The 15425-nt window shown below is 44.0% G+C and overlaps 1 protein-coding gene and 1 long non-coding RNA gene across 2 annotated transcripts; one reads left to right on the forward strand and one right to left on the reverse strand.

Moving 5' to 3' along the window:
- Positions 1–517: 517 nt before the first annotated feature.
- On the reverse strand, positions 518–2381 carry junbb (JunB proto-oncogene, AP-1 transcription factor subunit b). The gene has a single exon (XM_026165818.2). It carries the CDS (start codon positions 2027–2029, stop codon positions 1040–1042), a length of 990 nt encoding a protein of 329 aa, XP_026021603.1. The 5' UTR covers positions 2030–2381; the 3' UTR covers positions 518–1039.
- Positions 2382–3968: 1587 nt separating this feature from the next.
- On the forward strand, positions 3969–8755 carry LOC145428356 (uncharacterized). Its single transcript, XR_013908644.1, has 2 exons — positions 3969–5365; positions 5501–8755. It is a non-coding gene; the product is annotated as an uncharacterized LOC145428356 (long non-coding RNA).
- Positions 8756–15425: the final 6670 nt, after the last annotated feature.

Genomic DNA, 15425 nt, shown 5'->3' on the forward strand with positions numbered 1-15425 from the left:
CGTTTTATTACTGCTTCCTGTTATCACGCCAAGCTCTTGTTTAGCTTGTCTAGCTGATAAGAGATAAGAGGATCGTACTTTGCTCTCTTCCCGTTTAAACACTTTATTTTACAATTGCACAATAACCAAAAGGAAATTCCGCCACCCTCATGAAGTTCGCAAATCTTATCGATACGGTATATAGAGGGAGTGAGAAGGAACCTGTTTGCGTTACCTGGGCGGGGGTTCCCAGAAATCCTCCCCTGTGACGAAGTAGTCACCAGTATGCCCATATATGGACAGCCCCTGCGTAATTAGGAAAGGCCTACATACGCAAGCTACGCTCTGTGCGTAAAAACACCGCAACCAGAATGTGCTTGTGTAAGAGTTCCTCACTGGGAGCTATAGTAACTGTTATGGTTACAGTATGGTAGGAAAGAAAACCTCGTTTGCTCTTCCCACTCTTTCCCGCTGCTGCTGTTGTTGTTATTCTAAATTGTGTGTAAATGTGTGAAAACAAAAACGCTCAACTCCACCATTTCATTTTTCATTTTTGAGACACTTTACTTAAATATACAACACAAATTATTTTTTTTTAAAAAGAGACACTGTAAACATTGGACATCAGTTTGTCTGGATCAACCGGACACATGAAATAATTTACACAATGAATAAATGCAGCCAACAAACAAAAAACTAAACAAAATGAAAAAGGAAGATGGTACAAAGTAAAACAAATAATCATTCCCATTTTCTACCATTAGTAAACCCGACTTATGGGCATGTGTGCCCACTGTGTTGCTCAGTGTCTGCTCAGTTTGGATGCTGCCCTGGATTCTAGGGTTGAATGGTCCTGTGAGGAGTGTCCAGCATCCGGAAGTACCATTACAATCAGTCTTTTCACCCAAAAACAGCCTTTAGTATCGTCCACACCTGGCCCTTGGCCCTGTGATGCTGACTACACACGAGCCGGTAATTCCAGTGCTGCGCATGCAGAACATGACTCCAGTGTTATCACTTTTCAGTCATTTTTTCTTCTTCTTAGTAGTCTCTGGTGTGTTTAGAACGCCTCCAGCTTGCTCGTGAGCATCAGCTGGCAGCCGCTGCTCACGTGTGTCAGGACCTTCTGTTTGAGCTGAGCCACCTGATCCCGGAGCACCGACGCCGTGTTGGAGAGCCCCGCGTTGTCGTTCTTCAAAACTTTCACCTTCTCCTCCAGCCGCGCGATGCGCTCGAGCTTGCGCCTCCGGCATTTGGTAGCGGCTAGTCGGTTCCTCAGCCTCTTGCGCTCCGCCTTGATCCTCTCCTGGGTCTCCAGGTCAATCGGGGACATCGGAGGCGAGCCGTCGCTGCTGAGGAGGTCGGGCACGGTCTGAGGCTCCTCTTTCAGAGAGACCAGCCGCTGCGGATGGAGTCCGGAGACGGGGAGGGTATGCTGGAAAGCATGCGCGCCGTGCATCGAGCTCTGCTGGTGGTGGCTCTGCTGGTGCGGCGGCAGGTAGCTGATGGTGGCTGTGGGGTAGCTGGATGATGAAGATAAGTTTGTGTTCGGGCAGTAGGCGTTCAGTGTTGTGTAGATGGGGGGCTCGGGCTGCAAGGCGGAGCCGAAGACGCTAGAGGCCGCCGGCGAACACGTCGTAACTCCACCGGCTCCGATGGACACGTTAGGGGGGGGCATCTGGTTTATCTTGTGGAGCTCGTCCAATGCTTTCACAAAACCCTCAGCGAAGCCCTCCTGCTCATCGGTGATGCCCCGGTTGTAGAAGTACTGGCCCGGGGTGGGAGTGGTGATCACACCGTTACTGTTTTGGATGATGAGCTTCTCGAGCTCTGGGGATGCGAGCTTCAGGGACCCCACGTCTTGCTGGCCCCCGTGGTACAGGTCTGTCTCGGCTCTCAGCTGGGATTTCAGGTTGCGATAGGGCTCTGTCAAGTTCAAATTCATATTCTGCTTTAGCAGTTTGCAGTCGTGCATTGGCGCGTCTGAGTGGCCGTAAGCCGACAGAAAAGAGTCGTCATGATAAAAAGGCTGTTCCATCTTTGTAGACATAAAGTCGTAGGAAAAAAGTGAGCTTACCGGCCGCTTACAGAAACACAGTCTCTGGGTAATCAACAAAAGTCAGTGTCAGCAGAGAGCATGCATCAAATCGGGCACTTGTAGTCTCTCTTAAACAGTGTTTCCAAATTAAAAAAAAAAAAGGAAAATCACTCGAGGATGGAGAGCAAAGGAAACAAACTAGTGAAAGTCCAGCAAGAGTTCAGTATCAGCGGATTTCAAAAGTCTTTCCCGGAGCCTGTTTGCTGTGGTTTTTTCCTTCAAATCCTGTGAAACAAAACTTCTTTCTCGCAATTCCTATTTGCCGCTGTGTTTGTCTTGGTGCTTGTTGAGGTGTGTTCAGGCGGGTTCATGTGCGCCGTTTTATATACGGTGCTTCTTTGTCATTGGACAGAGTCTGTGTCTCCGCGCCCATCGAGTGCGTCGTCAAGTGACGCTAATGCCGGGAAGAGGCGACTGTAAACAAGCCTGTAGGCAAGAGAGCGCTCCGAGGAGGGCTCGCAGCGGAGACCGATGTCAGAAATAGAAAAGTCCGATGCATTTATGCACGACTTTGCGCGTTTATGGGCTGAATCAGTGGTTGTTGGGTAAGCGAGGAGGTGAGATTATTCCGTTAGAGCAAGTCGCTGCTTTTCTAATTCATTTGTAGGTTCTTTAATGTGTCTTAAAACTGCGTTAAATGCGCCAGTTTGGGTTCATTTTATGTCATTATAGCTTCATGGGATGCCCATTAGTTCACGCGCAATCTGTTGTTGGATCCATTGGGTATGAAATATACAACAAACATCAGCTGTTTACTGCAATCGGTCCCATGGAGGAAGTCGAGACTCCTTATATGGGCACACTGACGTATAAGTTCCTCTTCTGGACAACCGGGAAGCCAGGCCCACTCCAGGCCTCATTCCAGCAGCATTCCTGCTCCAGTCTAAATCCATGTGGCTAGGCAAGTTAGGGACTTTCTGCCTCAGACGATAAGTTCAGTTCTTCTAGAAAAATAACATTAATTATTTAATATGAACCATCTTTAAAAAATAAAAATAAACATCCTAACTTGTGTTAATATTCATATATTTTTGGGGGGTGCTCACAGGTATTGATATGATATATTCAAATGATTTGACTGCTCCACTTCTAAGTGACGCCTGAAAGCACACAGCAGTGACACACATCAGCAGAGCAGAAAACTGTGATCAGCCACAGAGCAAACACTTCCTCCTGTAGTAATCTGATAGGATGCTGATGTTGGCCATGTTGCCTGAAGTAAACAGCTTTGATCATGAAATAGAGGAAACTGAGGAAATTCTGTCCAACACAGCCAAAGAGGGGGGATTACACCGGGCAAGATTCACAAATAGTGTTTTACCCTTTTGATGTCAGAAGGCCATTAAAAAAACCACCTTTTTTTCTTTCTTTTTTTTGTTTAGATTTACAAGTAGAGTTGCTGTGATTTGCTCGGTAGGATCTGGCGTTGAGAGAAAAGAAATATGATTCCTCAATAGAGCACCTGTCTCAGTAGCAGAGAAGGAAACCTTTGTCTCCTGTTTGTACTTCTTCCAACGCCCACACAATCAAGCACCACTGCCTTCACTACTGTATCCCACATCCCTCTACACACAAATCAAGTCAGGTAGGATGCTTTGCAAAATCCTCTGGCTGCTCCTGAGGGATGAATCTCTGATCTTGTGTACTGAAGACAAGGCCGTGGCAGAATGTATATTACAATAACAGAAGCATATAACAAAAACTGGCTCTCGAATCTTCATCAACATGTGCAGATGATCAGTGTGACAAACCGCCTATAACCCTATCAAATATTCACACCACCCACCATGCTCCAGATGTGTTCCCATTAAAAGGATTATAAAATAGATATTACTTAACAATTAATAAAGGCAGGTATTGTCTGCTGAAGTGCTTCGAGGAAGTATTTTCAAACTTGGCACAAACATCCGTTTGGACTCAAGGTTCACCTGATTTGAATTTGGCGATCTCGCAAAAACACATTCTTGGCCAAAACTCAAGAATTCTAAGGTGAAATATTAAATGGCACACAAATGTCTGATGGGATGCTATTCTGACATTTAATTTCTAAAAGGTCAGAGGTCAGCCTCAGTGTGAGATCATAACCTCTAATCTTTCAGTTTCGTGATTCAGGAACAGAAAGGGAGACTGTAACTGCATTTCAGATTTGGTCAGATATTCAGACGTGGACGTGAAGTTTGGTGCCAAAAGTGTCAAATTCCTTTGAATATGTTACTATTTATATGTGCTTGGACAGACCTGAATTTAAACTGAAACTTGACTTGTTGAAAGAGACATACAACCACAACACACTTATGTATATATATAATTTTTTTTTTTTCCATTTTTACATCTACCAGGCAGCAACCTCCAGGGCTCAGAAAGAATGACAGTGCAGAAATGCAGTTCCTTTAATGGCCACTTGAGGCGCTTTCTAAAAGTGACCCAATCTCCATAAACCTCCATGTTAAAATACCCAGCTTACAACATTAAAAACCATCCTGGTATAACGAAGGGCACTGGTCTTTATGGAGACTTTCCACATAAATAACATCTGTACTGTTAAGTTTTTTCATAACGCATCCGTTTGCATTATGAAAGTTATGACAGCTCATATTAATGAGTGTACTAGCATTGGCAGCTTTAGCTAACAGCTTTCTTGTGTTCGCTGTTCATGTCATTTTAAAGAAGTTTTAATGGAACTGCCTGATAAATAATATTGCCTTCTGTAAGGTAAGGACCGTGCAAGTTTTTGGTAAGAAAAATAATAGCATTTTAATTGTTCATATCTGCAGTTTGGTAACCAAGTGAGCTAGCTTTAGCAGCTCATGTTGAATTTGAGAAATGTTTATCTTGGGACGCGCCCACTGTGCGTCACAAGGGTTTTTTTCAACCGTTTTTTTCACTTGAAGTGACCGAATGTCATTGACTTTCTGTGGTCTCAGGTTTCCAGTTAGCTGCTAGTCACTTCCTGTGTGGACACACTCAGCTTTAAGCTGAGACTTTAACAGGCAGTCTAAAATCAGTGATCTGTGACTACTTCTTAAATCTGGAAAAGGTGGATGTTTCACCCATTTATCCATCGTAGTAAGATAGCTGTTTCTATTTATTGTTATTTAATAAATGTATAGATTTGTTTCTATATAGAACAGTTTATGCGTCACATTAACACAAACCTTTATTATTGCAATTATCAACCATTTGCTTACTCTTACTCTTATCACTTTTCCCTCCATTCATTTGCTTCTGCTTCTCCGCTTCAGGGTCACAGGGAGGCTGGAGCCTACTCCAGCTGTTAAAGGGAGAGAGGTAGGTCACACCTGGAGAGGTCGCAAATCTGTCACAGGGCCAAAACAAAGACATAGACAACCATTCGCACTCACTTTCACAGCTACGGCCTATTTTGAATCACCAGTTAACCTAACCCCATGCTCTTTTTTTTAGACTGTGAGTGGAAGTACCTGGAGACAACCCAGAACATCCAAACTCCCAGGGCCCGAGCCAGATGGTGGATTCAAACCCAGGACCTTAGCTTGCTGTGAGGGGACAGCAAGCTAACCCCTGCTCTCAGTTTTCCATCTGTTAGTTAAAACAGAGTTGATTAGCCGAACTTTCCCACGAGCATGCCTAGAAAAGTATAAGTTTACACCTTGGTGGTTTAGGCTGTGCTGTGTAACAAAAACAAAACCCAGCACAAGAATTACACAAGAGTACAGTCATATTTGTATATTTCAAAACAAGCACAGCCACACCTTTGATTATTTAATCTGTGACTTTCTCATCCACAGAATACCTCTCAGTGTATTTCCGACCTGTGCCAGAGCAGGGGGAAGGGGCTGGATCAAGCTTTCAACAGGTTTTCCCTTTGGGTATGAATAGTGACAGCCACCACCCTGTAATACTACGTACTTGCCTTTTAAAAACTCATCATCCGTGTTGTTTAGGCCTAAAGCGGAGAGAGTTTTTAAACCTGTCACAGAAAGGAGAATGTTTATCATTGACAGCCGTTTGCTATATTCTTGACATGACTGGGAAAGTTAACTGAAATCACTACTTTTAGGTTCTCCATGCCTGATTGTAATTACCTCATCTCAGGTAATTTGCTGGTATTCAGAACAACTATTTTAACTCTATGCCTTTTTGTGAGTATCCATGGGAATATGGCTAAACAGAGGAAAACAACAATTCCTGGCAGTGTCTTGCCTCCACTTTGCCACCTCCCTTATAAATTCTGTCCTCTGTTTCTGATGCTCTGCTGTTGCTTGGGTTTAGGTTTTATTCAGCACTGAGGTTTGAGGTTGACCACACTTCCAGTGACATTTTGGCACAGAACAACAGCACAGGGTCCAGAGCGGTGAGTGTTTACGGGAACACTCGTGAGGTGGCACCGTGCCATCCTGCCAAATGTTAGTCAAAAGCACTAATGTTTGCTAAGCAGTGGGAGAGACAAACGTGTGAACGTTGCGACAGATGTCTAATATGGGATTTTGTTTCTGCTCAGAACAATCTCTATTAATCACCGCCCTCAATTCTAAACAGAAGAGCTGTGAAATTTGGGTCAATTTAGCTCTAAGCGATGACGTGGTGATTAGTTGAAGGGATCAGGTTGCATCTTTTGCAAAAACAATAAAAATCTTTTTAAAAAAACGTGTCCGACATCTTAGTCACATCTTGATTAGTCACATCTCTGTTTAGTCTGTTTAGATTGTGAGTTCTTCTGTGTACTCTAGTATAGAAATTCCTTCAAGTTCTGCTTTTTTTTTTTGTACAGGAGTTCTACTAATACCCCCAAACCAGCTCTACGATTTAGTGTTCATATTTTTTTATGCATATTTTTGGGCAAACTTTCAAAGAGTTCCAGGGCAGGACGAGCTGCTTGGCAACAAACTCGGTTTAAACAGTCAGGATCACATGGATGACTGCCAAAACCAACTGAGTGTTACCTGCTCGGGCTCCTGGGTGAGTTTGGGAAAGGCAAAGCCTGAGGGTGGGAGGAAGCTGTTTACGGTAAGAATAAGAAAAGTGTATGTGTCTTAAGTATGTGTGTGTGTGTGTGTGGTGTGTGTGTGTGTGAACAAGCACGTATATCACTCAGGGTGGAGTATGAGTGTGTGGTGTTTTTTTAACCACAATGTGAACATCTGCAAGAAGGGAGGCTATAACAAAGACTAAGGTGTTCACAGTGAAAATCTTCAGATTTGTGATTTTGACTGAAAGTCATTTTTGTGCATTTGAAATATTTGATTCAGTAGATGTGTATCTATGCAGATTTCTAGATATATTTTGCATTATTAGTGCACAAATCTTACCTTGGATAATCCCCATAATTTCTTCACCCTATAAACTCTGTCCTTCAACAGAGCAGGCTTTCACAATAAGCCTACTTATTGTGAGGACTGAGCTCTCCTCACCTCCTCCTCTCAAACTGTCCCATTGTCCCTCGCCACCTCTGCACAACTCTTCTTTTGTCAGAGCCGGGTTGCCAGCCTACTTGTCGTCTGCTTCTCCGCAACGTGTCGTCCTTTTGGTTGGGCGAGATGGCTCCGTCTATGTGACTCACAGAAGACAGGGCAGCAGGGGAAGGGGGGCGGGGGGTGGCAATCAGAGGTCAAAGCCCCAAGCTCGCTCCACGCTTTAGAGTCTTTCTCTGACCTTCAAAACTTCGCAAAAACACCCACTCAGCAGAAAAAGAGTCGGGGTTAGAGCTGAGAGAGCGGGAGGGTGAGGGGAAAGAGAAAGACGGGCTCAGTCAAATGAGGTTTGTTTGTGAGGTGCCCTCTTGACAAAGCAGCTGACTCCTTCCTCTGGACATAATGGGGCCTCTCATCCAAGGCGATGCTCTAATCTGTTGTGACTATGGTCACTTCACTGCCAGGTCTATTAATAGAGTGATCCATCATCATCATCATTTGCATCATCATCAGCATCACATGATGGTCTGATGATGTTTTCCTCCTCTTCACTCTGTCAAACCCAAATGGCCTGTTTTGATCTATTATTGGTTCATCTTCAACCTTTTCATGAGCCACTAATTTGAAGGCTAGAGTTCATGAACTTTTTATCGGAGGACGCATCACTGCGTCCAACGCTGCCTGGCAGCTTCAATAAAAGATCGAGGTTTTGCAACATCCCATTATTTTTAGAGAACTTACGTAAAATATACAGCATTTTTCTTTAGATTATTTAGTTTAATTTCACATAACAGACCAATATGAAGCCCCGTGATAGACAGACAACCCAGTGTACCTCCATGTTTCACCCTATGACAGCAGGAATAGGCTCCAGTCCAGATGGATGGATATTAAACCAACAGTGAGAAACTAAATACAAAGCTCGTTCAGTCGTTAAATAAATTACTGTAGTACTATTCCTGTACTATTCACCAAATATATTTCCAGCTTTGTTTGCACTTCAGAAACTCTGTGCCTATTTCACGGCACAATTTCACCACGTTTAAAATGCATTTCACAAAGACTAACTAAATTATTGATGGAATATTTTATTTCCCAGGGCCGAACTCTTTAGTATTTTATTTCTACTTTATAAATAGGATTTATAACTCGCTTCTAACACAAGTTGCTCTGGAATCATCAATTACACCAGGTTTAACACCAGATATATGTAAGACTTGGTGATAGACACATAAAAAACTTAAACTACTGCCAAAAGCAGAATAAAAAAAAAAAAAAAAGAACTTGCTGATCTTACATGAGGAAATAGTTGGAGGGAAGAAGCCTCGCGCCTACACCCATGCCCGAGGCAGTGTACCAAGGGAGTGCATGACAAGTCCAAATGAGCCAGAGTGGAAAAATCTGTATATCTATCACTTGAAGACAAGTTGTACATTATATGTCACTAATATTAAAAGACTGTCCGTCTTTCCTCACAACGAATGTATGCCAGGAAATCCATGCTGGCACCGAACCACTGCACGTTTTACGGTTTCCCAGGAAAAGCTAGTTTTTCTTCTTTTCTTTTCTTTTTTACCCCAAATACAAGACTGCAAGACTTTTTAACATCAGTGTGGGTCATCCCAAACTGGGAACAGCCTCCTTGTTCTTATTTATGATAAAAGGAGGGAGGCAAAAAGCCTGTTGGCATACAGCCACACGGTCTTGTGCGCAGGGCCGTCCTTGGCCATGCAAATCGAAAGGACTCTGAGACCTCCTCGGCAAGGTCGCATGGCCGTCATGCTCAGTGAACCTGAAACCGCCTGTTGGAGCTGTGAGTCAGGTAGCCGACCGGAGCTACGGGGTGCAGAGTTGCTGGCAGGTAGTGGGCCACGTAATGCAGAGACAAGAAGTGATAGAAAAAGCTGTTGGTCAAAAGTGTGGGTCACCGATGTTAGCGCCAGAGGTCAACTCGCTCGCCTCGCCTTTCTCCCCTGGCTCCACTCATCCCTCTTTTGCTCTGTTTACACTGCCCTGCCCTCCTTCTCTGTTGATTAGGCTACAGTGCAGGAACGCGCAACCCCGGTAATGAATGTTGAGTGCGCTCTTAATAATCTCTCCCTATTCAGAGTCATAAGTTAAAAGCCAGGACATTTAATGTAACACAGGGGAATGCGGGGGTGAATGTGTTGTGGCATGAGAGAACAATTGGCTCCAGATCTTTCCTCACTGCTTCTTGTGTGTGTGCGAGTGCATCTGTTCATCTTGTGTGTGTGTGTGTGTGTGTGTGTGTGTGTGTGTGTGTGTGTGTGTGTGTGTGTGTGTGTGTGTGTGTGTGTGTGTGTGTGTGTGTTGGGTGGGGAAGGGGGGGTAGCTGACATTTCATCCTCACAGTCTTGAAGTGGCAAATAAAATATACTGCATGAATTCCTCTTCTCTGCCGAAGTCTACACACATTTGATCTCAGTGTGTTTGCCGTCTGCCAAACAACTTTGAGATTTTCTCTGAGTGGGTCCTCTCAGTTATGGTTTGGCTCAGTAAGCCAGCCGCAGCGGCTCGGCTGAGTGTGTGTTTTCCTTTGGTTCTTTATCTGCCACATGGTCAAAACATGGCTTTGGCTTTTAATAAAACAAAACTCGTCTTGTGCGTTGCCATGTCGGCCTCCCTGGAGCTCATAATCATCATTTGGAATTGGAAAGCCGCTACTCCATCATTTTCCGCTCTCACTTTGATAACGAATAAATTCTCCTTCAGAAATCTTTGTGTGTGTGTGTGTGAATAATCACATATGCTTCCCAAAACTCCCCTTTCCACTTTGCTGCCTGTCAGCAGTTGTTTCTTGTGTGTGCCGAGGCTCATCTTCACTGTCTGATCTACTTCCCGGTTTCCTTCCCAGTCCTAACAAAAACAACTCTGCAGTTCTAGACAGCGGGACGTCATAACGTGGCTAAAGCCAGACTGGGGAATCCCTCAGGGAAGGGTGGAGGGGTTATAAATGAAGGTCACAACCTTGATGGGAATGACATCACTGAGAACAGAGAGGTACAGCTTCCAGATATTGTGAGTAAGTTTGTAGTCACACAAACACTTTCATATGTCACACCTGAACAACAGCACAGCCACTCTTTAACATGCAACTATTAGTGCTGTTAGTTTGTTTGTGTGCAGGTGTTTGTTTGATAGAAATCCACCGAGATCTTCTCAGGATAGCAGCAGCTCAGAGAAAAGCTGCAGTGACAGCACTTTCTTGGGGCAAACACTCACACGCAGTTTTTACTGTCAACATAAAAGACCGCAGATTTTCTGACTTTGTCTGCGTCTGCAACTCCTGTTAAGCCTCAGGGAGCCTTTGCGTGATCCTGTAACTGAGCACCATTCCCGATGCCCAGGACCCAGCATGTCTTCAACAAGCCTGGACATGGATGCCCTGGAGTGAATCAGTGCCTGCAAAAATCATCCAACTCCCCCACAAACACCCACATATTTCATCCACTCATACGTGCACACACACACACACACAAACACACGCGGCACACCGCTCTCACTCACAGTCACACTCTTACTCACATATGTAAATGCACTTTTGCTGGTGCACCACCTTGTACACAGCTTGAACTGAGCACACATGCTCACACAGCAACAATGTATTCATACGGCACATTTCAAAAACAACGTTACGAGGATCTGCTCAAAGCAGAAATTAAAATACACCTGGTTTTTTTCTTTTTAAAAAACAAGATATATAAAGCATATCTGGACCAATCGCAGCGCCCTGTGCCTCAGCTCAGCCTGCTATCAGGCATGTTTTTGTATCTCGCCCTCAGCTGACAATTATTGTTTGCCGCACTTGGACAAAGATCCCATTGCTAAATAGAAGCGGAGGGTTGGTATTAAGAGCCGTCTGCAGGTTGTGATGAAGGCAGGCAGAGGCAGCCACAGGCAGCACAATTAGCACTTTGTGGTCTGTTAGTGGCACACTAATTTTCTCACATTTAATGTAGTTTACCTTAAGTAGTGCATTTAGGAGGCCCTGAACCAAATATAGACTCTCACTGGGTTATTTGGAAGTCTACTTCAGTCACAAATTACTGTCTAATTGTTTGCAAGGCACGCTTGTTTACTAGTTTTCAGACAGAGAGTGGTGTCTGGCTTCCTTTGACACTGAAAGATTTAAAGGATGCTCCAGTTGCACATTTTTTTGAAATGAACTGATTAACTTTTAGATTAGATCGATTAGATGAGAAGACTTGTAGATAGAGAAGATTGAGTCCTCAGCTATCATCAGCTAACATCACAGTGTGACATTTATCAAGCAAAGCATAAGTTCAGGTGAGCTGCAAAGTCAGTCTGGTTTCATAGCCAGCCCACACCCTCTGGTTGGCTCAGGTAAATACCATCATGCACATCCACTGGGCTAATCTCCTATATGGCTCTAGTTAAGCTGCTTTAGCCTGTGCATAGGTGTTGCTGCCCCTGCAAGCTGCTTTGCAACCCACCTCCAGCTCAGCTCCTTGCTTTGTCCTGTCTGACTTAATTGCAGTCATATCTGTTGTTACTGATGCCCGCTCTGGGGTCTTACTGCTGTTCTCCCTGCTGTATGCTTTCTACTTATGACTGCGCAAATGTGGGAAGGTCCCAGAACAGAGGGATACCGCCCATTATATTTTACTACATATGGAAATAACAGTTTTATCTATACTTTATTCAGGTTTAACGAACAAGACTTGTTAATTACTGACATTTTCAGTTGTAGAGGTCTGGGTGTAATTTCTTTGCTTTGCACCACCACCACCACCACCAGCCCTCCAGTTCCAGTTAAACAAACCAGACCAGCTGTTAGCTGTGGTTTCATATTTAGAGTATACACAAGCAGGCTTGATCTTCTCGTCTGGCTTTTTAGCAAATGTGAAACTACTCCTTTAATGTGGGAGGTACATGTAATACATTTCTTTAACCTTTCAACTCGCATAGACCTTTCAAGTCATTTAAAAAAATGTCAGGGACTTTAAGAAAACCAGCTGCACACGACCACCAGAACAACAGACAGAAATCGAAGCCCTGAGATAGTTTTCCCTGAAGTCAAGAACAAACAACATCTTCCCCCTTCATATCTCACTCTGAAAGTTTGGACTTAGTCATCTTCACAGTGCCTGTCAAACAGTTTGCTGCTTTGTCATTCCTCATCGCCGTGTCAGCCTGGGCAAAGAGGTCTCCGTATTTCTAACCACATCTACCTCCGTGACTGAGAAATGTTTGTCGCTGTGAAATTTTGAAGAATTATCTTATTCAGATCGGTCTTGTGTTTTTCACGAGAAAAGAAAAAAGGGAGAGCTTCGTGTTCGGGGGCCACGATGCTTCCTGCACATGTTTTGAAGTGCAGGTTTTTTAATGGAGCTTTTGCTCGATGTTTGGCTGTAAAGCGCAAGGACAGAAATAGCTAAACAATGCCTGGCGGCTACAGGCTCGCATCTATAATGACCCCCGCCTTGTGATTGAAGAGGCCCCTCTAAAAGGCATAGCAGGTGGAAGTGTAGGTGGTCTCCCCCTAGCACTCTCCTCATACTGCATATGCACACACACACAGCTGCCCCGCAATCTGCACAACACACACACAAGCACGCTGGCGGTGTATGCGCTGCTACTGCTGCTGCTGTTTTCGCTTCACTTCTTGACACTCATAGTTAAACACACAACATGACCCTAAACATGTACTAAGCAGCTAAAATAACTGAGAAAGTCTGTTCTTACTTTATGATTATCTTTACTCTCTATGGCTTCTTGGGTTTTTCACAGTAATAGTAGTAGAGGAGACTGATTCTGATCATCAACTCACAAACTTACTACACTACAAGCCAAGCTGCTCTCTATTTATTCATCTTTTTACAAGCACGTAGGCTTGCATCTCACTCGGCGACAGATCCATGCATCTTGCAAGAATACGTGTAAGAATATATTATATTCTTGCATCTCGGCTCGTCACAGTAAAACAGAGCGTCTGCGAGGAGCCGTCAACTTTCTCTTCTGCGGTGAGTAATAACGAAAGTTCTCTCATCCCATTGACGTTCTGAGACGAGGATGCGGTGTAAAGTGACTGTTTGAGAGTATCTTCATTCATCTATTTGAAAAGCTGCAACACCCCATAACAGTAAAGAGGGAAACGAGTTTCCGTGGCACATATATACTGGAAGCTTTGAGCGCAAACGTGGCCGAGCATCTTCACAGTCAGTTAGATTTGTCTTCGTCCCACTTCAAGCGTGTGGCTAACTGACTCTGACTTTTTGCACTTAATCACCCAGGGCACTGCTCCAGCTGCATGTGTATACTGGATACTTTACTGCATGTATACTGTACACTTTCATCTGTTTTGTGCAGCTCTGACTTCTTGCCAAGATAACACGCGTTCATATTATGTAACTCGGAAATCTGATATCTGATCCTGACTATATGGGCACACGTTTGGTAAGGGATGAATTTGGGGGATTTAAATGTGGTGCTGTATAAGCAGATTGAGTTCTTTATGATGCTGACAAAAAATGGATGCTGTGCGTGAATTATTGTATGCAAGGGGATACAAACACAGATGTTTCTCTCTCTGTTGAGAGTGTTGAGCGCGTGCGCGCACACACACATACGGCGGCTATCTTCCCCCATCCGCTTCTTTCACCCACACATTTGCATACCCTCACATTACTACATATAAAGATTCCCTTTGAAGAAGCAGTATCACAGTGCAGCACAGGCTGACAGATTAGTATTTGAATACTAAATCTGATGAGCTGGAAGATGACTATTAAAGAGTTAATGATACTGTAGGTCTGTGTGGTGTAAAGACGGTATTTTTGTCAAGGGGGAAAAATCCCTCAGTGCAGAGGAAGTGATGCTTGCTGATAAATTCATGCTACTGTCTCTAATATGAGCACGTAAAGAAAGTATATGAAGAAAGCTGGCAAGTCAATCCTCACAGACTCCCACATTAATACATCATGTGAAATTAACATTGTTTTTAACAATATCAAAATCATTTTAAGAGGTTGTTACTTGTAACATTACTGTCCCACTGGAAGGTGAAACGTAGCCTTTTAATGTTAGCTGAGACTTAAAGTTAGCTTTTCCAGTGGTCAGTAGATTCAGTGACTGTAGCCAGTAGCTGACTGCTCGTCCTCACCTTTCATTAGTCAAATCTCATCTGTGTTTGTGGTGCCAAAGACGTTTGGGCTGCACACTAGCATTAAATCTGACATGCACCATGCTAACTAAGTTAGCTAAGTTACTACCTTCATTCTGAATCCAAGAAATCATCATGGTAGCACCAAAATTGCTAACATTATTGCATCAAAACAAACCACTGACATTTCGGTGGATGTGTGCATCATTTATATACAGTCTATAGTGCTGTGCACAGATTTTTACAAAGGTCAGACGGGACTTTGCATAATGTGGAATGTGTCCCTCTCCACCCCATTTCATCTTTAACTATCCTTGTTTACAACATGCACCTGCACTCCAACTCTCTCAGACCAAACAACCGGCTTACTATCTCTGCTCTGCCCCCTGGATAATACAAACCATCTTGCCAATAGCCTTGATCAGAGGAACCATGTGCTTGCAACCGCATTTGCTCGCAGCAGGGGCAGCACTTCAGACTGATGCGTGCGTGAGTGCAGCCACTTAAACTGGGTCATTCAAAGCCATGTGTACTCAGCAGGTGCTTCTTCACCCGTCTCCACCGCGTGTATCATTCCTCCTTTCTTTCCTCTCCTTCTTCTTCATCTTCCTCCTCCTTGCCTCGCTAACTAGCCAGAGCCACCCACATCTGTGCAACAATTATGAAGGATCAGAGAGTAAAACAATGTCCCGAGGCAAATCATCTGCAGCATCAAGCCTAATCACATTAGTAAAGACTCTTTCACGCAGGTTACTACACTCGGCTGGCTCAGTGTCTCATTCGGTAATGAATAGATGCTTTCTAGACAGACACT

The sequence above is a fragment of the Astatotilapia calliptera genome, chromosome 4, assembly GCF_964374335.1.
Source record: "Astatotilapia calliptera chromosome 4, fAstCal68.1, whole genome shotgun sequence".
NCBI classification, from domain to species: domain Eukaryota; kingdom Metazoa; phylum Chordata; class Actinopteri; order Cichliformes; family Cichlidae; genus Astatotilapia; species Astatotilapia calliptera.